Source organism: Rhinoderma darwinii, chromosome 4 (assembly GCF_050947455.1).
Source record: "Rhinoderma darwinii isolate aRhiDar2 chromosome 4, aRhiDar2.hap1, whole genome shotgun sequence".
Lineage (NCBI taxonomy): Eukaryota > Metazoa > Chordata > Amphibia > Anura > Rhinodermatidae > Rhinoderma > Rhinoderma darwinii.
Window position 1 is genome coordinate 329,869,378 of NC_134690.1, and position 26,122 is coordinate 329,895,499.

Here is a 26,122-nt window from a genome sequence, read left to right on the forward strand (position 1 = left end):
ACTCAGATGCGGTGCACGCTATTGAGCACCGCATCTGAGGGGTTAAACGGGTGAGATCGATACTAATATCGATCTCACACGGCAGAGCAGGGACGCCCCCAGCCCTCAGCTACGTCTGGCAGCTGAGAGCAGGGAGATTTGACAGCTCCCTGCTCTGTTTACTTTATTCTAATGCAGCGCCGTGGAATATTCCACGGCGCTGTAGAATAAAGCCCATTAATGACCGCCGTGAAAAGGCTTATCGGCGGTCATTAAGGGGTTAAAATTAAAGCATAGAAGAAATAAAGTTAAGATGAATAAAAATAATGGATTAACTTCAACAAATTAAACATAGATTTTTTGACTCTTCAAAGTAGTCCCCTCTAGCTGATATAACCACTTTACACAATCAAGACATTCTTTCTACAATTGCATTCACAAATTGTTCAGAAATTTCTTCCCAACATTGTTGCAGAAGTTCTCACAGATGTGCTGCACTTGGAGGTTGCTTTGCTTTCACCCTTTTGTCCAGTTCAACTCAAACAAGCTCAATGGGGTTAAAGTCTGAAGACTGTGCAGGCCATTCCATTCTTTGAAGCCCACTGACTTCTTCTTGACTTTTTATGTAGTTCTGACATAACCTAGAAGTATGTTTTGGATCATTGTCTTGCTGTAATATGAACTCCTTACCAAGTAGGCGGCTTACACCAGAGGGTAGTGCATGGCGCATCAAAATGTGGTGGTAGACCATTTTGTCCAGCGTGCCAGTAACCCTGTGCAAGTTGCTAACTCTGGATCCAGCACGCTTCCTCCTCCATGTTTGGCAGTTGGGGTCACACACTGAGGAAGCATCGTTTCACGTAATCAACGACGTACAAATACCCTTCGTGATGTACCAAATATGTCAAATTTTGATTAATCAGTCCATAAGACATTCTTCCACTCTTTAGTAGTCCACCGGAGTTGCTGCTTGGCCCAGGCAGGTCTTTTTTTTATTTTGCAATCTTAGCAGTGGCTTTCTTACTGATAGTCGACCTGTCAAACCTGCAGATAGATGTCTTCTATTCAGTTAAAATGGAAACTTGTTTATTTTTTGCTGCATTAAATTGAAGATTTTGTGCTGTGAGGTGCGAATCACGCAATCTGTTGATTCTCAAAAACTTGTCAGCTAATTTTGTAGTGGCCTTTGGTCTGCCAGAACTCCTTCCTGTCAGAGATTCCACCAGTTTCCAAGTGCCTTTTGATGGTATAGGAAACTGTACTGACTGTCACCTTGGCTTTCTTGGCAATTTCCCTGTAGGACAGACCTACACTTCTAAGGGTTATAATTGTCTGTCTTTCTTCTTTTGCTAATTGCCCTTTTCTTGCCATTATGATAGCAATGTGCTCTGTCCTAAAGAGCAGAACTGTCCAAATCCTGCCCTATAGGGTGTTGTAATGCAGTCTGTTCCAACACTGGTTATATAGAATCAGAGGGTTTGAAAGTAATCTCCACAAGTTGACACCCCTGTAGGAATAGCTTGCATCCAATCTGCTTTCTGTGCTGCAGAGCAGCTGTCCTTGATGTCTACCCTGAAAAAAGCCCTTTGGTTAAAATCAGAAATTCTGAATATTGTTGTTTGAGGTTAAAAATCCATATTATTTTTATGTTTTTAAACTTACTTTTGAACGTTTGAACCATTCCACGTTATTTGCTGTACTAGAACTGTGTAAATATAAAAAAATAACTGGAAATATTGAGGTGTTCTAAAACTTTTTGACCGGTAGTGTACATAGAGAACTATTATTTTCTATAAAATTGGGTTGACATCACTCTACAAAGAGAAGCAGAAGTAATTTTCTAACTTTGGGAATCCTTTATAAACGTCCTACCAGCACAATGGCATTCATGGTATAACAGTATAGGGAGAATAAGGGAAATACAACTTTTAATTTTCTATAGTGCAGAGTGAAGAAGGAAAGTGCAGGAGACCAGCAGGAGAGACATTGTCTCCCCTGACAGTTTTTGTTAACAAAAGTTACACTTAAATTGAATCAAGTTTGAAAATCAGAATTTACTCTGCCAGAGCAGAAAGCGACATCTTTTTAGATAGAGTATAATGCATTTGCCAACTCTAGTTTTGCTATATTGAACTGCAGAAAAGTGTGTCACGTGACCCCTCTGAGCTTTGCTGAATAACCGAGAAGGCTCACAGTGAGGGGTTTACATGGAAAGCTATTTTCCAGCATTATAAGAGAATCCTAGAGAACGGATACACAAAGGGGGAAAAAAACAACACAGAACTCTCATTCGCACAAACGTTTTGGCAAGACCGCATACAATTTTTTTTTTAAGTCTTTGTTGAATTTAGAAAAAACATCCATTGCAACAAGCACACGTCTTGCTTACAATATAGGATTGCCTAGATCAGTATTCTGATTAAACTTTTAATAGCTTTCAGATTTTATACATCACACAACCTATGAAAAATATATGAAGGCCAGAGTTAAAAAGAAATATTGTACTACAGCTGTACGACAGATGTTTAAATGTATAGGCTCAACAGAAAAAGAATTATAAGTGTGCTTCTGAAAAAAAAAAGTCTAGACTACATGATATGATCCATGTTACTAAACAATTACAGCTAATCAGAACAATTCTACATACAGAATATGGATCATTAAAAAAATAGAACATCCAAACCATAGAATAAAATAGAAAAGACGGCATCTTGGAGATCAATGTGGAAAACCGCTATAAATGTCATCTTGCAGCTCATCCAGACATGTGCACTAACCACCAGCTTAAGCCCCAATTAGGTTAACAATTCTGCAGTCTCGACAATACAAGATGGGATACTTTGCCAAAGGTGAGCCCTGGAAAAGGAATTTTACTATGTAGACATGACAGGTTTTGGCAAAAGGAAGTTCAATTTAACCCTTTCATGAGTGGGGGTGTTGGCCTTAATACCCAAAGCAAAATTTCTCGCTTTGAAATGCTTCGTTCTAAGGCTTAGTTTTCACAGTAGAAATTTAATGCAGATTTTGCATTGGATCCAGGAGTGGAGACACTTTAAGGTCTTCCTTTATATATTTCATCTCCTTAGGTTTCGTACCTGGTTTTGGCTTTAGAAATACAGCAAGATCTGCATCAAATCTACGCTGTGTGAACAAGGCCTAAAAAGTGTGCTTTTTCTTAAATCTTTTGTTTCCTTTTAATATTAATGCTTACATCAATTAATTTTGTAGGTTTCAGGGCCTGTTAACATCACGTTTCTCTTCCGTCGAAGGTATGCGTCGGGAGGTGTCACGACGTATACCTCCGACATATCCCACGATGGGATATGTTGCCCGAAATTCCCGGGCACAGCGCTACTTTATGCACTGAGCCCGGAGAAGCCGCTGACGTCACTGTCCATATATGGACAGTGATGTCAGGGGTTTTCAACTATGGAGTCCAACTATGGAGTCGGCAACGCCCTGGCTGGAGATTCCACTGCTGTAGCAACCCCGGACATCACTGTCAATATATGGACAGCGATGTTAGGGGCTTCCCCAGTCCTGGAATACTCAGCCAGAGCGCTACCGATGCTCCGGCAGGGGACTCCGTAGTTTAAAGCCCCTGACATCACTGTCCATACACAGACCGTAAGGTTAGGGGCTTCCCTAGGGCCGTGATCCCTGGGCCGAGCGCTACCTGATGTTCTCCGAGGGATTCCTGCCCTGAGAAAGCTTCCAAAAGTATATGTTTAACATATACCTGTGACGGATGCAGTACAGTGGCATCCGTCACACATAGGTTCCCATGTAAAAAAATAAAAAATAAAAATTATATATATATATATATATATATATATATATACACACACCTTGCGGGATCCCTCGGGATGGAAAGGAATAGTATACTACGTTGTTCCATCCGCCAAAAAAAAAAGGTTTACCGACATATAACAGCCCGACAGAGGCCAAAAGGAAACTCTTTTTGACTTTGTCAGGTTTAATGGAACACTATGGTCATGTTTAGCGTGCATGTAGGGAGCTTTCCCAACGTGCACGCTAAACCTATGGCCAAAACGTGATGTGAACAAGGCCTTATTTAGGGAAAATGGTCAGAATTAAATACATCAGTTTCCTCATTTCTTCATGTACTGTTATAAGGTAGTTTGTTAAATTAATATTCACCCCAAAAAATTAATCCTCATTTTACCCTATATTTTTTGCACATTGTATAACGTATGACTATAAAGTGCCAAGAACAAGGACTGCATTTTACTTTAAAAAGTTCTCAGTCCTTTAACTTTAGACGCAGCCTCTGTGCATGGATGATAATCATTTTAAAATAAAAAATTTTAGTGAATGAGCCAAGGTAAAACAGTCAAGCATTGTAATTATTAAAAATTATTGTATGTTTGGGTAATGTACACTCTGCGTGACAGGATGCCTGAAAACCTGATGCCCATGCTAAATGACTTCCTGTCATGCAGAATGTTTGGTGTGGGTTCACTTTTAGGGGGGGGGGGGAGAGGACTTTTTTTTTTTTAATTTATTTTCTAACTATTTTTTTTTTTAGATCTTATTTGCCATTTTACTATATTTAGTTAATTTTTACTATAGGGGCACAGGTTAGCAAGGAACATGTGATAAGTGTGTCCCCTGCTGTTTCCATATACAGACCACTGATAACATTATTTAATAGTAACAGGCCATTAGATCACCGTTATCATGTTTAGACATGCAGAGAAGACACAGAATGCTTCTTCTTTGCATGCGTCGAGCCCCCTTTGCCAAGGGAATCCCTGTGATGTCATTAATTATGTCATGGGGTTCCCTAGCAACCACCTGAATGAAGCAGCAGTTAACGAAAACATGCGCATAACACATAACACTGGACATTACCTTTTCATTCTCTTCAGCTTTTTCACTTTCCCCATTCCCATAAAGCTTTGCATATGCTTTCCAAATTTCACCATCACTAGAATCCCGAGCTGTTATTCTTCCAAACAGTTCTTGTAACTTAGTCTTCAGGTTACTTGTGGACTCTCCTTTACGATCCTCAATTCTTTCTACCACTGCTCTAACACAAATTTTCAGGACCTACAGAAAATAAAAATAGGATCGTAGTTTCAGTCTGGGTTATATTAATAATGTTTTCTCTATGTGTCCTAAGGATGAATTACAAATCGTAGAACCAGTTTTTTTTCTACCTGGTTAGGCACCATGCACACGACCGTAGATTTTTTCCGTAATTATGGACCCATTCATTTCTATGGCCGACGGACACCTTCCCGTATATTTACAGGAAGGTGTCCGTGCAGTAGAAAGGCACCACAAAAGATAGGACATGTCCTACTTTTTGGTTTTTACGGACCGTGCTCCCATACTTTATATGGGAACACGCCCCGCAAATGCGAGTGGCTGTCCGCGGCTGTGATTACGGACACGGTCGTGTGAATGGGGCCTTATGGTTGCTTAATTTCACAAGAGAGGTCTTATTTTTCTTTACAACAAGTCTTAAAAGTGGTTGTCCAGTTTCAGTAACTTCAGTTATTTTTTGTATATAAAAGTTATACAATTTTCTAATATATTTTCGGTATTAATTCCTCACGGTTTTAACCATCTCTGCCTGTTGGTAGGAACATTCATTGCTCACTTCCAGTGGATAAAATTCTGTCCATGGTCATGGTCAGGTGCAGGGCTCGTTACAATTACAGTATATGTATCAGAGCTGTGTCTTCTAATGATCCCAGCACCTGTGTGTCCATCACATGACCATGGACAGAGTTTAATCCACTGGAAGTAAACAATGAATGTTCCTACTAAATAAGAAGAAATCTTAAAAACCGTGAGGAAATAATACAAAACGTATATTGTAAAATTGTATAACTTTCAATTACACACAAAAAATTATATTAATTTGCTTAAACCGGACAAACACTTTAAATCAATGTGGTTTCTTGTATTAACATGTTTAACATATGACACAGTTTACAAAACCTTGTATTAAAATGTAGTCCTCAAATGCATGTCTCTGGTTTGTGCCCAAGGGGGGGGCGCTGTTTATGTAAATGATCTGCATGCAGGATAGACTGGGCCATTCTCCTCTCCATCATGAAGCCATACACATTAGTTAAAAGTTGGGCAAACCCACTGAAAGATCAGACAACCATCAAATATATATGGGGGGGGGGGGGGGAGGGAGAGAAGAATTGACATATTCGATTTAATAATGCACAAGCCAAGCAGGTACAGTATGTTTATGATGGAGTTCGGGAAAATAGCTTGTTCAGCTTCAGTTCCATACAGGCCTCTCTATGGATATATTCAATCTATCCAGAGAAGACTTTGATAACTGATCGCATAAGTAAACAAAACAATGCGCCTGCGGCTGTAGTCCCCAAGATCATTCAGGACTGAGTTTCAGGGACCATATATCAAGTTGGAGCAGTAGATGTAGAAAATCTTTACAATGACAGCAGTGTAATAATTATAGACTCAATGAGTAATTACACTAATAAAATAGCTCTACTTTTAGCATGCGTAATAAACTATATGAAATACTAATCAATAATTCATGGGACATTTAAATAAAAATTGGCCTGCATCAATCAATACATAGCTGAATATTTCTGTGTGTTAATGAGCCAGCATTCAACCAAGACTTTTGCTACTTAAAAAGTCTTATTCCAACAGATATCTTAAAGTGAGTTTAAAGTTTATTCTGCTTATTAAAAAGAAATTGACATGTTGTTAAATAAGATAAAAGATATGATGTGGCAGGCTAAATATGTTGAAGGAATGTAGTGCATCAAAATAAAAAAATAAGGCAACTCTGCACTGCACATTAGTCTTGATTAATTAACATCCTAATGTTTTGCATATACAGCTCCTATGCAGGCCTATGTGTCTCCATGATTACAGACTACAAACAAACCCTTGTGTAGTCTGATCCTGCAGTCATGTTTCTCTCTTCAATCTGCCTCCTCTTCCTCTGTCTGTTGGTTAGCATGTAGAGGGGGCATATCGAAGGGAGTAACATATGACTACATCATCAGACTACACACAGGATTTGATTATAGTATGTAACCATGGAGACACATAGGCCTGCATAGTAGCATAAAACAACAGACTATTTGCAAAGTTGATTTTAATTTTTTTTTTATCTTAGACGCATTGGAACAATAAATAAAAAAATTGTTTTGCAAAGGTGGACATATCCTTTAGTTGTAAGGGTTAGAAAATAAATTGACGGTAGTAATTTGTTGAATGTTCGTAAAAATGTTTCACGTGCTCTCGCATACAGTATCGCATATGATCATTACCATACCACTGATTACAAGTTACGATGATCCAGTAATAAAATGGTTAATGTTGTGTAATTCAAGTTTCCCGCACGAAACATCAATGCAACGAAGACACATGGTATCACAACGCCAGTCGATACACTACGACTGTGTCTTCATTGTTCTGAGAGAATAAAGACTGCTGTAAGAGAAAACTGTGCCTGTGTACTGAGGAGGGGCAAACAAAAGTTTATACCTATTACATTTCCATGTGGATATTTATTCGATTATTACCATTTTTAAAGAAGACATTCAGATACATTAGGTAATTGCTATTTATGAATTTTCCTAATAAAGTATGTAAAGTTGATCCAGAAACTTCTAGTGCCACATGATGATGTGACACCTGGTAATTTACCCACCTGCACATCTTTATATTTGTCTCGAAGGTCCATTAGTCTATGGTAAGCTTTAATTGCGTCACCAAACTCCCCAACATCTGTGCTGGTTAATAGATAGTTCTCCCATATCTGCCAGTGCTCATAGTTGCACTTGATGGCTTCTTGAAGTGTCCTGAATGCCTTGTGCCTTAAAAAACAAGAGAAGACATTTTCTTAATTATTGGAACAAGTCTTTTTTGTAACACAAACGCAAAGATCCTTGTGAAATCAACGACAAATATGGGTGATAACTGGTGTTCACGATAACAGGATACTCTATAAACCACTATAATAAACCTTTACTATGCAGTTTATTTAAATGAAAGGACATTAATAAATAAAGGACATTTTATGACTAATTTATGAATAATTCAAGTATATTTATAGCTGAATGTATTGAAAATGTTTCATTTTTTCCTACCATTTACCAGTCTTTCGACCTGATCAGTACATATATGATCCTCTACATCACCATGAGAAGGAAAGTAACAACAATTCTCTGAACAATGCACCTTTTAGTCTTGATTGAAAATAATTACTTTTAGAGATAAATCGAAACAGAACTATTTTCTTTCCATCTATATAGTTTGAACATATTCTGCATTATTGTAACATACAATCCAATATGCCCGATGCACACAAAATCATGAATTTAGCTATACTGAAGAATTTGTAAGAATACCAAGACCATACAGAATATTTATTAAATATGTTCCATAGAACATTGGTGAAAATCCAATCCGAGATACCAGTGGTAAAAGAAACAATGCTTAGTACGGTGTCAAACTGCTGCTAATTTTTGCACATCATTTTCCAGATTTTTTGTTTCTGGTCAGACAGTCACTTTAGATGTGATGTCAGGACTAAATAGCAATCTTTTCTGTATCAGGATCACCACTAGTGTGATCCCAACGGATGTCGCCATGACTTTTCAAGTATTGCTTCCCTCCAGTGGTCTTGTAGGGGAAAAGAGTATAAGACTTCTCATAAACCTCAGCACGGTCTAAGTGAGTAGAGCAACTGGGCATAGCTGGTGACGTCACTCACCAGCTTCTGCCCGCTCACAAGCTTCTGCCCACACACTCCATTCTGCAATAAAGGCTAGGCGAGTATTATTATTTTAGTTTTTCTTTACCCCACTATCATCTAACCCGCTATAGGGAGAAGCACTTTTAATTTGTTTCATGTTTGCTAGGCCATATAATACCCTCAAAATTTTCTTTTAAGCCAACAACAGCAAGGCTCAATCTTAAGTCCTCTTCTTACAGCTCAGCGCTTGTGTCAATTGTCACTGGCTGTTGTGGCACAGTGATTGATCCAGGGAGTGGAAAAAGGCCAAACAAGGTTTTCATCATCATTGCTCACTTTAGTAGCCACTATAACTAATCAATTTCATTGCACTTGTCAGTTAACCGCTTCCCGACCGCCCACTGTATATTCACGTCGGCACTTGCTGGGCTCTGTGCAGTGCCGACGTGAATTCACGGTGGGTGTTAAAAGCGCGATCCGGGTGTCTCAGAGTAGCGCTGACACCCGGATCGCGCTGTTATCACCTGCCTCTGGTCCCGGAGATATGATCGGGACCTGATTAGATCAGGTCCCGGTCATGTGATCGCAGGGAAAGTGTGTTGTAGCAACGAACTGGAAAGTTTGTTGCTATAACAAACTGGAAAGTTTGTTGCTACAACAAACTTTCCCGGGGACCGATTGCTGGTGCTGCAGTCGGTTATAAGGCAGAACCGGGGGCCATATAACAGCCCCCGGGTCTGCCATGCACAGCAGCCTATGAGAACCAGCCGGATGCTGGTTCTCATATGCTTCCTGTCAGTGTGACTCTCAGCGTCACACTGACAGTTTATAATACGTTACACTACCTAGGTAGTGTAATGTATTATAGCAGCGATCAGTGCTGCCAGTCTTCAAGTAAAACAAGTAAAAAGTAAAAAATAAAGTAATAAAAAAGTTTTAGAAAAGTGTAAAAACAAGTTATAAAAGTTACAAAAAAAAAAGAATGCTTTTTTTCCTATAATAAGTCTTTTATTATAGGAAAAAAATGAAAATGTTAAAAAAAGTACACATATTTGGTATCACCGCGTTCGTAACGACCCAAACTATAAAACGATAATATTATTTTTCCCGCACGGTGAACACCGCAAAAAAAATAATTAAAAAACAATGTCAGAATCACTTTTTTTTGGTCATCAACCCTCCCAAAATATAGAATAAAAAGTGATCAAAAAGTCGCATGTACCCGAAAATACTACCAATAAAAACTACAACCCGTCCCGCAAAAAACAAGCCCTTACACCGCTTTTTTGACGGAAAAATATAAAATTATGACTCTCAGAATATGGTGACACAAAAAATAAATAATTTTATCAAAGTGATTTTATTGCGCAATCGCCACAAAACATAAAAAATCTATATACATATGGTATCGCCGTAATCGTACCGACCCGCAGAATAAAGTAAAATGTCATTTATACCGCACGGTGAATACTGTAAAAAAAAAAAAATACAAAAAACATTGTCAGAATTTATGTTTCTTTGTCACTTTGCTTCCAAAAAAATCTAATAAAAAGTGATTAAAAAAAAATCACATGTACCCTAAAATGGTACTAATGAAAAGTACGGATTGTCCCGCAACAAATAAGCCCTCACACAGCTCCTTTGGAGAAAAAATTAAAAAGTTCTGGTTCTCAGAATATGGCGATGCAAAATGTGCAGAGTGTTCCAAAAGCGGATAAGATCGGGCGCCATTTATCAGTGCGACACCGGCCACATATCTGAGAATTATTATTTATGTACCCCATGATTATACCCTCTTATTATGCCCTGATGTTCTCCGCACAGATTACACATACCCCCACATCATAAACTGAAATACCAGCAAAACCCCAAACAGAACAGTTAGGGTATGTGCACACACACTAATTACGTCCGTAATTGACGGACGTATTTCGGCCGCAAGTCCCGGACCGAACACAGTTCAAGGAGCCGGGCTCCTAGCATCATACTTATGTACGATGCTAGAAGTCCCTGCCTCGCTGCAGGACAACTGTCCCGTACTGTAAACATGATTACACTACGGGACAGTTGTCCTGCAGCGAGGCAGGGACTCCTAGCATCGTACATAAGTATGATGCTAGGAGCCCGGCTCCTTGCACTCTGTTCGGTCCGGGACTTGCGGCCGAAATACGTCCGTCAATTACGGACGTAATTAGTGTGTGTGCACATACCCTTACCAAGCAAAATCTGCGCTCCAAAAGCCAAATGGTGTTCCATCCCTTCTGAGCCCCACAGCATGCACAAACACCAGCTTACGTCCACATATATGACATTTTATATCCGGCAGAACCCGCTCAACATTGTATGAGGTATTTGTCTTCAGTGGCACAAACTGGGCACAATATATTGTGCATTAAAATGGCATATCAGTGGAAAATTGTAATTTTCACTTTGCACCATCCGCTGCACATTAACGCCTTGGCGCACCACGACTTAATAGCATGTCGTGGTGCGAGGGGTTATTTATGGAGCGGGCTCATGCGCTGTGCACGCTCCATATTCTGCAGGTGTCCGCTGTGTATTACAGCTGACAGCCGGGACTAATGGACAGGAACAGCGATCGCGCTGTTACAGGAGCCTGTAAAATGACATTATACTGCAATACATTAGTATTGCAGTGTATTGTACCAGCGACCTAATGATCGCTCGTTCCAGTCCCCTAAAGGGACTTTTGGGAGGTTTCCACTGTTTTGGTACCTCAGGGGCTTTGCATATGCGACATGACACCCGAAAACCATTCCAGCTAAATTTGAGCTCCAAAAGCCAAATATTGTTCCTTCCCTCCTGAGTCCTGCCGTGGGTCCAAACAGCAGTTTATTACCACATATGGCGTATTGCTGTAATCAGGACAAATTGCTTTACAAATTTTGGGGTAATTTTTCTCCTTTATTCATAGTAAAAATGTCTATGTTTTTTCAGAAAAAAGTAGATTTTCATTTTCACGGCCTAATTCCACTAAATTCAGCAAAAAAACTGTGGTATCAAAATGCTAACTATACCCCTAGAACAATTCCTTGAGGGGTGTAGTCTTCAAAATGGGGTCAGTTTTGGGGGGATTCCTCTGTTTTGCTTACTCCAGGGCGTTGCAAACGCGACATGGAACTGAAAAACAATCCAGCAAAATCTGCGCTTCAAAATCCAAATGGCGCTCCTTCCCTTCTGAGCTCTGCCGTGGGTCCAAACAGCAGTTTAGTACCACATATGGGGTATTGGCGTAATCGGGAGAAGTAGCTTTACAAGTTCTGGGGTGCTTTTTAATCTTTATTCCTTGCAAATATAATTTTTTTTAAATATTTTTTCATAAAAAAAGTAGATTTTCACTTTCACAGACAAACTCCAATAAATATAGCAAAATACCTGTGGGGTCAAGATGCTAACTATACCCCTAGATAAATTCCTTGAGGTGTGTAGTTTCCAAAACCGTCTCACTTTTGGGGGATTTCCACTGTTTTGGCACCACAAGACCTCTTCAAACCCGACATGGTGCCTAAAATATATTCTAAAAAAAGGAGGCCCCAAAATCCACTAGGTGCTACTTTGCTTCTGAGGCCGGTATTTCAGTCCATTATCACACTAGAGCCACATGTGGGATATTTCTAAAAACTGCAGAATCTGGGCAATAAATATTGAGTTGCATTTCTCGGGTAAAACCTTCTGTGGTACAGAAAAAAATGTATTACAAATTAATTTCAGCAAAAAAAATAAAATGTGTAAATTTCACCTCTACTTTGCTTTAATTCCTGTGAAGCGCCTAATGGGTTAAGAAACTTTCTGAATGCTATTTTGAATACTTTGAGGTGTGCAGTTTTTAATATGGGGTGATATATGGGGTCTATCTAGTACATAAGGCCCTCAAAGCCACTTCAGAACTGAACTGGTCCCTGTAAAAATAGCCTTTTGAAATTTTCTTAAAAATGTGAGAAATTGCTGCTAAAGTTCTAAACGTTGTAACGTCCTAGAAAAATAAAATAATGTTCAAAGAACTATGCAAATATAAAGTAGACATATGGAATATATAAAATAGTAACTATTTTGTGTGGTATTACGATCTGTTTTACAAGCAGATACATTTAAAATGAGAAAAATCATAATTTTTGCAAATTTTCTCTAAATTTTGGTGTTTTTCACAAATAAGCAATGAATTTATTGACCACATTTTTCCACTAACATAAAGTACAATATGTCACGAGAAAACAATCTCAGAATCGCTTGGATAGGCAAAAGCATTCCGGAGTTATTACCACATAAAGAGACACATGTCAGATTTGAGAAAATGGGGCTGGTCATGAAGGTCAAAATGAGCTCGGTCTTGAAAGGGTTAATGGAAGTTGTACAATGCCCCCATAGCAAAACAAGGCATGGGGCAATAAATCTTGTTGCTAAATTTCCTGCAACATTACATGAGGAACAAACTGAAGCAACAACAGGCTTGTAGCTGCAAAAACATTACATGCCACTGAAGGAATATTTACATTTGGCCATGTGTGATGATAGGTGCCATTTATGTGAGTGTACAAAAGTGTAAATAATAATTGTGTATTTGTGGTGATTTATCTTTTTAAGCCACTGACGTTTCGATTACCAAACAAAAATTCAAGAAAATTATTTGTAGGTATAATAGTGTAACCAAGAAATGTTAACATTACGAAAATTACAGCAAAAACAGTTAATGTTGGACTATTGACTACCACACACCGCTTTTTCAAGGTTTGGTATGACATCACTATTTAAATAAACTTGGTAATTGGAGCTAATTAGAGAAAGAAAATATCGTGGGCTTTGTAGAGTCATTAAAAATAAAATAACATTATGTAACATTTTAATTACCTATGATTAAACTTTTGATGGCGTAATGTAGTTTAGGACTAATAGATTAGTATCCATGGCTATTACTGACCGCCAGTCTTCTTGATGAATTGTGTATTGCGCTTTTTCAAAGCAAAACTATATTAGAAGGCCATATGTCAGGGTCACAGCGTTAGATCACACCGAGAGCACTAGATGGTTACAGCTACAAAATATAGATTCTATAATCATCCATTTCTGTCATCTAAAAAGAAGTACACTGTACACTTTCACAAACTAACAAATAAAATGTAAAAAAAAAAATCACAGCTAAAAAATGTGATATGTACATTTAAACCCATCAAAGAAAGGGTTAAACAATAACATTTTTAGGCAGTCGAAGTCTATGCACAACTTTGCAACCATTTTAAAAATAATTATAAATATTCTCCATTTTTTGTGTATACAGCTCCAATGCACAGTAGAACTACATGTCTCCATGGAGACAGACTATAAACAAACCATGTGTTCAGTTTGATCCTGCAGTCACGTGTTACTCCCTCCAATGGGTTCCCTCTCCTACTGTCTGTGGGTGAGCAAGCAGAGGGGACAGATGGAAAGGAGTAACTCATGACCGCAGGGTCTACAGGCTACACACAGGGTTTGCGTTTTATGGCAACATATGACTAAAAATGTCATAGTAAAATGTGGCAAATAAATTTTGTTAACAAAAAAAAATATTTTTCTTTTTAATTTCTCTTTTTTTATGCCATTTTGTTTTTATTGTTTAGCTTTTTATATTTTATTTTAATTTTATAACTTAATAGCATATGTTACCATGACAAAATATTATCTTAGATAGATGTTACAGCCCTCTTTGCCTGATAAGATGATTTCACTGGGGTTCTCATTGTAACAACAAAGGGGGAGTCCTTTTGACTAAAAGAAAAACAGGGGATCAGAGGTGTGTGACCTAGTAAAGCAACTGAGAGTGTGGAAACAAGTGCAGAGCCCATGATTGATAACATAAGTAACCGTAAGTAATATTCAAATCAGGGTGTACATGTAGGTACATACGAGTACACATGAGTGTGGTTGCGCTTGGTATTGCAGCTTAATCCCATTCTCTTGAATCTTTTTACAATAATGGTACATTTCACCTGCAGTGGCCGGGGGTTCAGAACTGCCTGACCCGCTGTGATCAGCTGATTAATGGACCGGCTTCATTTGAAAGAGGGTGTCATTATGGTGAGACAACCGCTTTATTTGTATCTACAATTTCAGCAAATCAATTTCTCAGGGAGCACATTCAAGTTTGTTTTGGAAATTAAAGTGTTTTTCTTCTAGCCACAAAGGATGACCTTGTGTACTCTCATGTCTGCATCTAAGTCTATGAAATTGTGGTCTATGTTTGACTATTTGTTAGCATTGTAAAGGAAAATCTTAGTAGTCATGACATTATAGCACCTAGTTGAGTAAAGTTTAAATGTACTATAACATTGATGGCCAATTCAATGTTTGATCGGTGAGAGTCTAGTAGGGCCCCTTTCATTGTTTAAACAGGTAGAGCGCCGTACATGTGGCTGTGTTTGGTACTGCAGCTTCGTCTCTTACAGCCCCTGATATGGATGAGCATCTGTGCCTATGTAAACATTAAAGAGTACATTGAAGAGTACCCTTCATTGTGCTGATCAGTGGGGTCCTCAGACTTCTACCGATGAAAACATTGATGGCTTATCTTAAGGATAGTAATAGTAAAGATAGGTCATCAACGGAGAACCCCTTTAACAATGTGTAAATGGCACTACTATAGCCTGCACTACTGTATAAATAGGACATGTTAAATGTTGATCTAAGTGAGATTTATGTGTTTTACGAAGAGATTCTGACTGTAGCTCATGACCTAAATAATTTGGGGACCCCTGTATTTTAAATGTTAAAGCTCATGATCTAAAACACGGCTACAACAGTCTCTGAAGACTGCATCGTTTTCCTCTTTCAAGTAACTTCAAAGTGAGATACTGTAGCAGCAAACAATAATTTACTCTTATTATTTAATCTTTTTATGGCCGAACATGATTGGAACGTGAGCCAAGACAAATGTGGTTTTATAAGAATGAGTTTAAAAATTCCAACACTTAGAAAAAGGAAAACAGACAGATAGAAGGCACCCACCCCATTATAAACATATGCTAAATAATTTCATCATGTGTGAATCGTGAGAAGCTTATGAAATTTCACAAAACATACACTTAAAGTGAATGTCCACTTCGGAACACCATTTGACATATACAGTACAATGAATCTACATAACTTTGTAAATATAATGTATTGTGCACAGTTCAACAGCCTATATTATAGTCTATTTCCATTCCCAAGTCTGCATGCCTTTAGCGTTGTATCTTAGAACATTACCTGCTTGTTTACTGTCTGCTCAGAGGTTGCTCCGATGAATTGCATTCTGGGAATTATAGTCTTTAAACTAGATGTAGTACAGTACAGTAATATGATGTAAGAAATTACTAAATGTCCCACTATTTTACAGGAGCTCAACTTGTTAAGGTAGTGTACGTCGAGGGTTTCTAATGATGACCAGCAGAACTATAAGTACAGCTCTGGGGTACAATGCTAGCTGGAAGTCAGGATCTGTCAAAATAAGTATATATTGTATCTATATACACTGTAAAATGTTACTTAAATTTTGTGTTATAATGAACCTTGACTAAACATGTAAAGAATATATATTTGGAGCAACTTAGGTCTCGCCCGTCTGTCTATGTATATATAAATGTGTATTTAGATTTATATATTGTATTCTAGCATCAAAACGTAGTACAACCTAGTGGAGGCATCAGACAATTTAAAAAAAAATCAAAAACAAAATCCATTTCAATATTTGTACTTGGTTGACAGCTAAAAAGCAGGAATATATGACTGGGATTAATGGAATGAGAATTTTCATTTGACTAGTGCAATGGATTGGACTACATATAGAATTCTTTACTCCATTTCTACAGTCCTGGCCGAAAGTTATGAGACTGACACAAATTTTGGTTTTCACAAAGTTTGCTGCTTCAGTGTTTTTAGATATTTTAGTCAGATGTTTCTATGGTATACTTAAGTACAATTATAAGGATTTCATACGATTTTTGACAAATACATCAAGTTTATCCAAATACACAATATTTACAGTGTTAACCCTTCTTTTTCAAGACTTCTGCAATTCGCCATGGCATGCTGGATATCATCTTCTTGACCAAATCCTGACTGAGGGCAATCCATTCCCATTCCTGCCTAATTAGTGCTTGGGGTTTATCACAATTTCTATGTTTTTGTTTGTCCACCTGCTTTTTGAGGATTGACCACAGGTTCTCAATGGGATTGGGATCTGCAGAGTTTCCTGGCCATCGACCCAAAATTTCAATGTTTTGTTCACCAAGCCACTTAGTTATCACTTTTGCCTTGTGAAATTGTGATCCATCATGCTGGAAAAAGCATTGTTCATCACCATTGCTCTTGGAGGATGTTTAGATACCATTCTTTATTCATGGAAGTGTTCTTAGACAAAATTGTGAGTTAGCCCACTCCCTTGGGATGCTCAGGATGCTTTACTATTGGTATGACACAGGACTCATGGTAGCGCTCACCTTTTCTTCTCCGGACAATCATTCTTCCAGATGTCCCAAACAGTCTGAAGGTGGCTTCAGCAGAGAAAATAACTTTACCCCAGTTCTCTGCAGTCCAATCCCTGTACTTCCTGCAGAATGTCAGACTGAGTCTGTCCTTGATGTTTTTCTTAAAGAGAAGTGGCTTCCTTGCTGCCCTTCGTGACATTAGGCCAGCCTCCAAAAGCCTTTGCCTCACTGTGCGTGCAGATGCACGGACTCCTGCTTGCTGCCATCCCTGAGCGAGCTCTGCACTGGTGTTGAACCGATCCCGTAGCTGAATCCTCTTTAGGAGACGGTCTTGGAACTGCTGGACTTTCTTGGGTGCCCTAAAGCCTTCTTCACAGCAATTGAACCTCTCTCCTTAAAGTTCCTGATGATCCGACAAATGGCTGATTTAGGGGCAATCTGACAAGCAGCAATGGTCTGGCCTTTAAAGCCCTTTTGGTCCAAAGCAATGCTGACTGCACGCGTTTCCTTGGAGGTAACCATGGTTAACAGAAGAGGATAATCATTTCAAGCACCAGCCCTCTTTTTAAAGCAACCAGTCTGCTCTTATAATTCAATCAGCATGACCGAGTGATATCAGTTGCCTTGTCCTTGTTAACCCTTTATCCTGATCTAACAGGAAGATCACTGAAATTATGTTAGCAGGTCATTTTGTGGCAGGGCTGAAATGCAGTGGAAATGGGGTTTTTGTGATTACGTTAATTTTCATGGCAAGGAATGACTTTCCAATTAATTGCAATTAATCTGATCACTTTTCATAACAATCTACAGTTAATGCAAATTGCCACTATAAAAAGTGAAGCAGCAAACTTTGTGAAAACCCAAATTTGTGTCAGTCTCAAAACTTTTGGCCAGGACCGTAATATTATCCCTAAAACTGGAATAATATGAATAATTTTCTTTATAAAGTTTGGAAGTGCCACACGTCTACCCTCATTCAATATTACTTACTGTTAAATTATCATGGGCACTGCACATGATACCATACTTGTGCGAACATATGCAAATACATTTTTACATGGCATGTAAAAAATATAGTTGTTCTGTATGAGGTGGGATGTTTTTGAGTTTGGATTGTACTTTGATATCACAGTATTGCTGTATTTAGTCTAATTAGAAGCCATTGTTTTACGTTGAAGAGCTTCCTGGAAGTTCAGAGAATGCTCACTATTTAACAGTCGTCTACATGCCTAATTGACATTCTTTACGCTCTGCCTCTTTGAAATGTTCCCCAAGAGAGCGGGCGCTGACAGGATAAAGAGAAACACTCTCACTTTTAGACAAGAGCAGACAAAAATGAGGTAATGGGCACATCACTTCTGCAAGATTTATTGCATGATTTGGACCTGAGAGGGGAAATGCAGTTTGCTACAACTCTTCTCAAAACCTGTTAACCTTGAAGTTAGCAAATATCTTTCTTTATATTATTAATAATTCGTTTCTTAACCTTTGTTAAAGGAAGCAGACATTTTTGTCAAAATAAACCTTAAAATAATGAAAGATTTAGTCTGTCATTACATTTCGTCCCGTCACCGTAACCGGAAAAGCACCTTTTTATGATTCACGATGGGCTGACTTGGGCTATGTTTGAAAAACTATCATCCTTCCCTACATAGCGGTATTAGCGGTTAAGGAGGAGAAAATGTTATGAGTCTCCCTTTAACTTTCCAATATAGTTTGTGTTTCAAATCCTCACCATTTTCCAGATCTTTGCTTGATGTCAGTGAATAGGAAAATTATTTTAATATTCAGAGGCCTAAAACCCATATAAACCTAGTTCTAACTTTACACAACTCTAGTTTGTTACGATGTATCCGTGTAGGCAATCCCCTGTCAGCGATGGGTATCGTCAGTGCATTTCTCTCCGGGCCTCTTTAAAAATCACAATACAATAACTGTTATCTGTTGTTCGTTAGCAAGGCTGGGTTCACACGCTGCGGCAGTGTGGCGCACGGACAAAAAATGGTTTTGAAATGCAGTTATTGACCACACGGTTATTAGAGGTTAAAAACATGTTTTCAATGTGCATCACCTATGAAAACCGTGTGACCAATAACCACATTGCAAAACTGTGGCAATTCGCGGTAAAACACGTGTATGCCTCACCCGAAAAACTGCAGTTTTGGACCGTGTGCCACACTGCTGCAACGCGTAAAACCAGCCTAAAGGAGATAGTTACTTGTAGAATGGATAATATATTTGACCCCTTTAAACTTCTAAAGGAACATATGGAGTATATGTTTGCACAGAACTGCCAACATCTGCTGGAAAGCGAACTACATCCATCGTATTGTACTTCTCCTGAACCAACACATTACACAGGGGTGCATTACATTAGATATTTACACCCTGCTCCATAACTGCAACCAACTTTTGAAGGTTGTTTCAAAACATCATCCTTCACTTTTATATCCTGCTAGTAAAAGCTATGAAAAGCTACAATGAAATAAGGAGACCTTGATCCTTTACTTTTAAGATTTAACGTTACGGCATATTTTTTAGGCAAAATGATAAATTTCAAGTGCAAACAGCCAACATATCAACATCCATTGCAGGAGACACGTCTGAGGTCATGTTTATTAGCACGTAATGTATGCTATGGAGAATTTCCCAACAGAAATGATGGCAGTGTGAGCATAGACCTGGAAAAGGATTGATAATAATGAATAACAAATGTTTTCAATCAATAAGTAAAACAAGACCCCGACCCTCTGTCTGATCTCTGGTCTAAAAGCGAATGAAGTCAGAGCATGCAAATAGTTAATAAAACACCGCAGCTGTTATACATTACTAAAGCCCAACGCACCTTTCATATTTCTCCTATCTACATAGAACTGCTGTGAGTGAAATTATATTTTTATTATATAAAGTGTTATAGTCGTTACGGCATACGTTGCTGACATCTCTCTAGAACATGGCATCACTGTCTGACTGGCAGGGGATCGACTGCTGTGACCCCTGCCAATTAAATTATTAGAATAAAGTGGCAGTGGAGCTAGAAGAGAACCATGCTCCTTCATCTACTTACAGCTCCACTCGTAGGCCGCATGATTAAACCATTATAGTCAATGACTGATCATGAAGCCTACAAGAAAAGCCTATCAGAACCCCCACTAGAGATGAAGGGGCACAGCGCTTCCCAGCTGCCACTTCTTTCTAGCGCTAGGACCCCCCACAATCTGATATTTATGAAACACAAAGCACCGAATGGGTATGTATATGAGGCAAAAAAGATACCATGAAATGACTATATAAGTAACAAACAATTATATTTATTTAAAGTTAATACACCACATAAATAATAAAAACATTTAAAAATAACATAAAAATGCTAAACAAGAATCACTAGGAGGGGGGGCCACCCTGATAAGTGGCAAACAATAGAAACCCCCACTCACCCACCTAAACCCCTCAATATGCGTTCTATATATGAGACATGTAGCAAAGAAATGTTGCATCAAACCAGCACATCCTAGTCCTGAATGATGAGGGGAAAAGGGGTTTTTAAGCCCCACGCGTATCGCCCCAATGTGGCTTCCTCAGGGGTTAATTTGTGCGTAAGAATGTGGTCATATTATATAATGTGGCATATTATATAAATATATGACCTTATATATTATATAAGGTCATATATACTACGTTTTAGTAATTAGTGCAATAGTATGCACCCTCGGGCGCACTTACCCCCCTCAATGCTATCAAGGCCTGAGGAAGACGCTAGTACAGCGTTGAAACGCGTAGCCTTAATGTTTCAATAAATATCTATTCATATATCTCCTTATCTATTATCATTGATTATCCATAACAGCCACGCAGCAGCGCCCCATAGGATCCTCCCTTTTTTTCCACTATTTTCCCTATGTTTCTCTGCTAAGGGCACAGGACTACTTCACCGCATCAATGGGAGAATGGATGGAGCCATGTACCGTCAAATCCTGAGTGACAACCTCCTTCCCTCCACCAGGACATTAAAAAGGGCTCGTGGCTGGGTCTTCCAGCACGACAATGACACGAAACATACAGCCAAGGCAATAAAGTAGTGGCTCAAAAAGAAGCACATTAAGGTCATGGAGTGGCCTAGCCAGTCTCCAGAACTTAAACCCATCGAAAACTTATGGAGGGAGCTGAAGATCCGAGTTGCCAAGCGACATCCTCGAAATCTTAATGATTTACAGATGATCTGCAAAGAGGAGTGGGCCAAAATTCCATCTAACATGTGTGCAAACCTCATCATCAACTACAAAAAAGTCTGACTGCTGTGCTTGCCAACAAGTGTTTTGCCACCAAGTATTAAGTCTTGTTTGCCAAAGGGATCAAATACTTATTTCTCTGTGCACAATGCAAATAAATATATATAATTTTGACAATGTGATTTTCTGTTTTTTTTTTAATATAACCTATCTCTCACTGGTAAAATTAACCTAGCCTAAAAATTCTAGACTGTTCATGTCTTTGACAGTGGGCAAACTTACAAAATCAGCAAGGGATCAAATACTTATTTCCTTCACTGTATATGTACAGTGTATAAAAACCCCTTTTCCCCTCATGATTCAGGACTAGGATGTGCTGGTTTGATGCAACATTTCTTTGCTACATGTCTAATACATAGAACGCATATTGAGGGGTTTAGGTGGGTGAGTGGGGGTTTCTATTGTTTGCCACTTATCAGGGTGGCCCCCCCTCCTAGTGATTCTTGTTTAGCATTATTATGTTATTTTTAAATGTTTTTATTATTTATGTGGTGTATTAACTTTAAATAAATATAATTGTTTGTTACTTATATAGTCATTTCATGGTATCTTTTTTGCCTCATATACATACCCATTCGGTGCTTTGTGTTTCATACTGTGGTTTTCAGGGTATGTGGCAATATTTATACAGTGCCCGCCGGTGATTTATATAATCTGATATTTATGGCATATGCCATCAATGACTTTAGTAAGATAATGCCTTTAATTGTTTGTATATAAATATTAAAGGAGTTATCTGGTTATCCGGTTCTTTCAAATTGATGACCTATCTATAGGATATTAAATTGGTATGAGTCCGACTCTCGACACCCATGCCGATCTGTTGAAGAGGCCGCGGTTCTCCAGCAAGCACCACATCCCCGTCATTGATTGCCAGGCACAGCTACGAATTTTTTAGTAGCGATTGTGCTCGGTATTACAGCTAACTACAGCTTTGTACCATTTAAGTAAATTGGACTGAGCTGTAATACCATGCACTTCCGTGAATAAAAGTACAGAGTTATAGAAATAATGAAGAAGACGCGACTCTCGCCGGAGTGCCGTGATCCCTACTAATAGCTGATTGGTAGGAGTGCCCAGGCAGCCCCCTAATATTGATGACGTATCATAAGTATAGGCCATCAATTATTTAACTAAATGGATGAACCCTTTAAGACTTTTTGCAACTTGGACTGTAAGAATCTTGTTTTATCATGGAACAAGACGGTAGTTGTCAATGTAAAGAAAGATTAGCTGCTACCAGGGCTGGATTTTTTATTAGGCACAAGAGGCAGTGCATAATGGTCTTCTAGTGGTCTAGCTGTTTTAAGGGCATTACTGTACAGTGCCAGGTGTAAAGACCGCTCCCGTGATACAGTGGGAAACACTGCACTAGACATTTACCAGAATGTAAATTATGAGCGAAAACTCTGTTGAATAACCAGCAAAGAATGATGGGATATTTCTGCAGTCTCTGGGCCAGCCATTATTAGACATATAGTTACCCACTCTATTGCCTCCAGTCAGTGAATTCTACAAGCCACAGAGCCTATACTGCAATGGAACTGAAAAATTCAATTTTTCAGCATACTTAATTGGCCTTGGCCATTTAACATCTGATTTAATCATACAGTTATTTTTAAGATTAGGGTGCAAACTGCACCTAAAGGGGTTTTCTCATTCACAGCATATGCTATAGGTAAGCAAGCTCGCTCGACTATTCCTGTAATTCCCATACACTTCCATCTATTAGTCAACTGAATGCAGTGGCTGCCTCACTTAGTGGGAAAACAGTCAAGGGACCCCTATTCTCCCGATAGGTGACGTCCCTGAGGTGGTACATCAGCTTATCACACAATTATGGCATATCCTGGGAAAAATGCATAGGACGATTAAAAAAACTCGTTGATACACCATGCATTAATAAAATCATAGCATTAGCTCTATAGCACACAGGTATTTTTCTTGTTACCCCAAATATTTTTGATACTAGAGACAGAAAAAGAGTATTTATAGATTGTAGGGTTGCTAAATGCATCTTTAGAACCCTAGGTTATATTTTTGTTTTACATCGGCTACAGTACTTTTAACCCGTTAGTGACCGCCAATACGCCTTTTAACGGCGGCCACTAACGTTCTATATTCTGATGCATGTGCCTTTTTACGGCACTGCATCAGGATAAAGTAAACAGAGCAGGGAGTGTCAAATCTCCCTGCTCTCAGCTGCTAGAGGCAGCTGAGGGCTGGGAGCGTCCCTGCTCTGCCGGGTGAGATCGATATTAGTATCGATCTCACCCGTTTAACCCTTCAGATGCGGTGCGCAATAGCGTGCACCGCATCTGAGTGATTTTGGAGAGAGGGAGGGAGCTCCCTCTCTCTCCCACCGACACCCGGCGATACGATCGCCGAGTGTCTGTGTCTCTAATGGCAGCCGGGGGCCTAATAAAGGCCCCCAGGTCTGCCTGGAGCGAATGCCTGCTAGATCATGCCGGAGGCATGACCTAGCAGATGCCTGGCCGTTTTAAACGGACAGGCAGTAATACACTGCAATACAAAAGTATTGCAGTGTATTAAAATAGCGATCGGAGAATCGCATATTATAGTCCCCTAATGGGACTAGTAAAAAAGTAAAAAAAAAGTTTAATAAAGTTAATGAAAAAAAAAATGTGAAAAAAAATGAAAAACCCAGCTTTTCCCCTTACACAATGCTTTACTATTAAAAAACCTAAATAAAGTAAAAAAGTTACACATATTTGGTATCGCCGCGTCCGTAACGACCCCGACTATAAATCTATAACATTATTTAACCCGCATGGTGAATGCCGTAAAAAATGTAATAAAAAACTATGGAAAAATTGCTGTTTTCAGTGAATCCTGACTTTAAAAAAATGTTATAAAAAGTGATCAAAAAGTCGCATCTACTCAAAAATGGTACCAATAAAAACTACAAGTCTTCCCGCAAAAAAAAAGTCCTCATACAACCGCATCGGCGAAAAAATGAAAACGTTACGGCTCTTCAAATATGGAGACACAAAAACAAATAATTTTGAAAAAAAAGCGTTTTTACTGTGTAAGTAGTAAAACATACAAAAACTATACAAATTTGGTATCGTTGCAATCGTAACAACCCGCTGAATAAAGTTATGGTGTTATTTATATCACACGGTAAACGCCGTTGATTTAAGACGCGAAAAAGAGTGGCGAAATTTCAGGTTTTTTTCTATTCCCCCCCAAAAAAAAGTTAATAAAAGTTAATCAATAAATAATATGTCCCCCAAAATGGTGCTATTAAAAAGTACAACTTGTCCCGCAAAAAACAAGACCTTATACAGCTATGTCGACGCAAAAATAAAAGAGTTATAGCTCTTGGAATGCGACGATGGAAAAACGTAAAAAATGGCTTGGTCATTAAGGTCTAAAATAGGCTGGTCATTAAGGGGTTAAAATACTTACTTCTGCCTCAGTCTGATGTATGCAGATGACAAATTGTTCCAGGCTTCGGCATTCTGGAATAAAATATAAATAAAGGAGATATAAAATCCAGGAAATAATTTGTCATGATAAGTGTTTCCTTTCATCCCTGTGAATGTGACCCAAACGGCATAAAATATCACACCTATCTTATATGAAGCATTCAAATCAACTATGTACGGTCAAAACTAGAAGATGGCTCGGCATTTCATGCATTCAGTGTCTCATGGGATGTGTGAAAAGTTCAGAAGATAATGGTGCCCTCTTGTAGTTGTGGAGCACTTAAAGACTTACTAAGAAATGATGATTGTGAACCTCTACTTTACAGGACTGTATATGCTAGTGGAGCTTCCACATTACATGTATAAACATAATACTGCAGAATATTTTAGCAAAAATAAACACATTTGATGTATGAACCTTAAAGGAAAATAGGCACAGGATTACATCATATTTCTGCATCAAGGTGCCAAGATTCTGGTCATGTCTATTTTTCTTCTTTATTGCAAACATACCTGTCCCTACTAACTTTATCATTTCCATTGGCTTATCACAGCCAAGCCCTTTTGTTTGAGAGCCGCCATAGGGATCAGCTGATCGTGGGGGGACGGCTCCTGAGACCCCTGGCAAATTGCTTTTTTTGACAGGAAAGAAGTGGCTTGCTCTTTATTTCCCCTGTAAATGTACTATTACATGACAGCCATTTAAATAACTGCCCATCCCTGGCTGTAATACATGGATGGCTCGAGTCTGCCTGAGTGAGAGCTGCTGTTTGTCAGTGTCTCTCCACTCTGTCTTTATGCGCTATTAGGCACCCTCCTCTGAGTCAAAGTTTGTCCTAATGGGAACACCCTTCAACACTACCATCAACTACCCAAACACAAATATTTTTCATTGATCCTATGGGGGCTTAAAAACTCAATTAGGTCCTTCTCAGTGTATATAGGGCGGAGACCCTCATTTCTTTCCTAAGTCTATCAGTCGGAGTGGAAAGCGCCTTCAAAGGGCATCTCTTGCTCTGCATTACCCAGCATCTCTCTGTATTGCATGACATCCCATTCATTTCAATGGGCACCATATAATGCTTCACTTTTCTTATGGTAATTCTGCAGGGTTAAAGCCGCCAACCCCTTTAAATTCCTACTTCTTAAATGATCTTCACCACTACTGCTACTTCATGGATATTCACCACTGGACCAGCACTGTGGTCTATTTGG

General features: G+C 38.8%; 1 protein-coding gene across 2 annotated transcripts in view; it reads right to left on the reverse strand.

Moving 5' to 3' along the window:
* Positions 1–26,122, reverse strand: part of TTC27 (tetratricopeptide repeat domain 27) — a 376,553-nt gene that overhangs the window by 18,008 nt on the left and 332,423 nt on the right. For both annotated transcript variants that reach the window (XM_075864435.1, XM_075864437.1), the window contains exons 16-18: positions 24,888–24,940; positions 7,661–7,826; positions 4,855–5,052 (exon numbers count right to left, since the gene is read on the reverse strand). In XM_075864435.1, the coding sequence (XP_075720550.1) occupies positions 4,855–5,052; positions 7,661–7,826; positions 24,888–24,940 (417 nt within the window). The remainder of the gene's footprint in view (positions 1–4,854; positions 5,053–7,660; positions 7,827–24,887; positions 24,941–26,122) is intronic.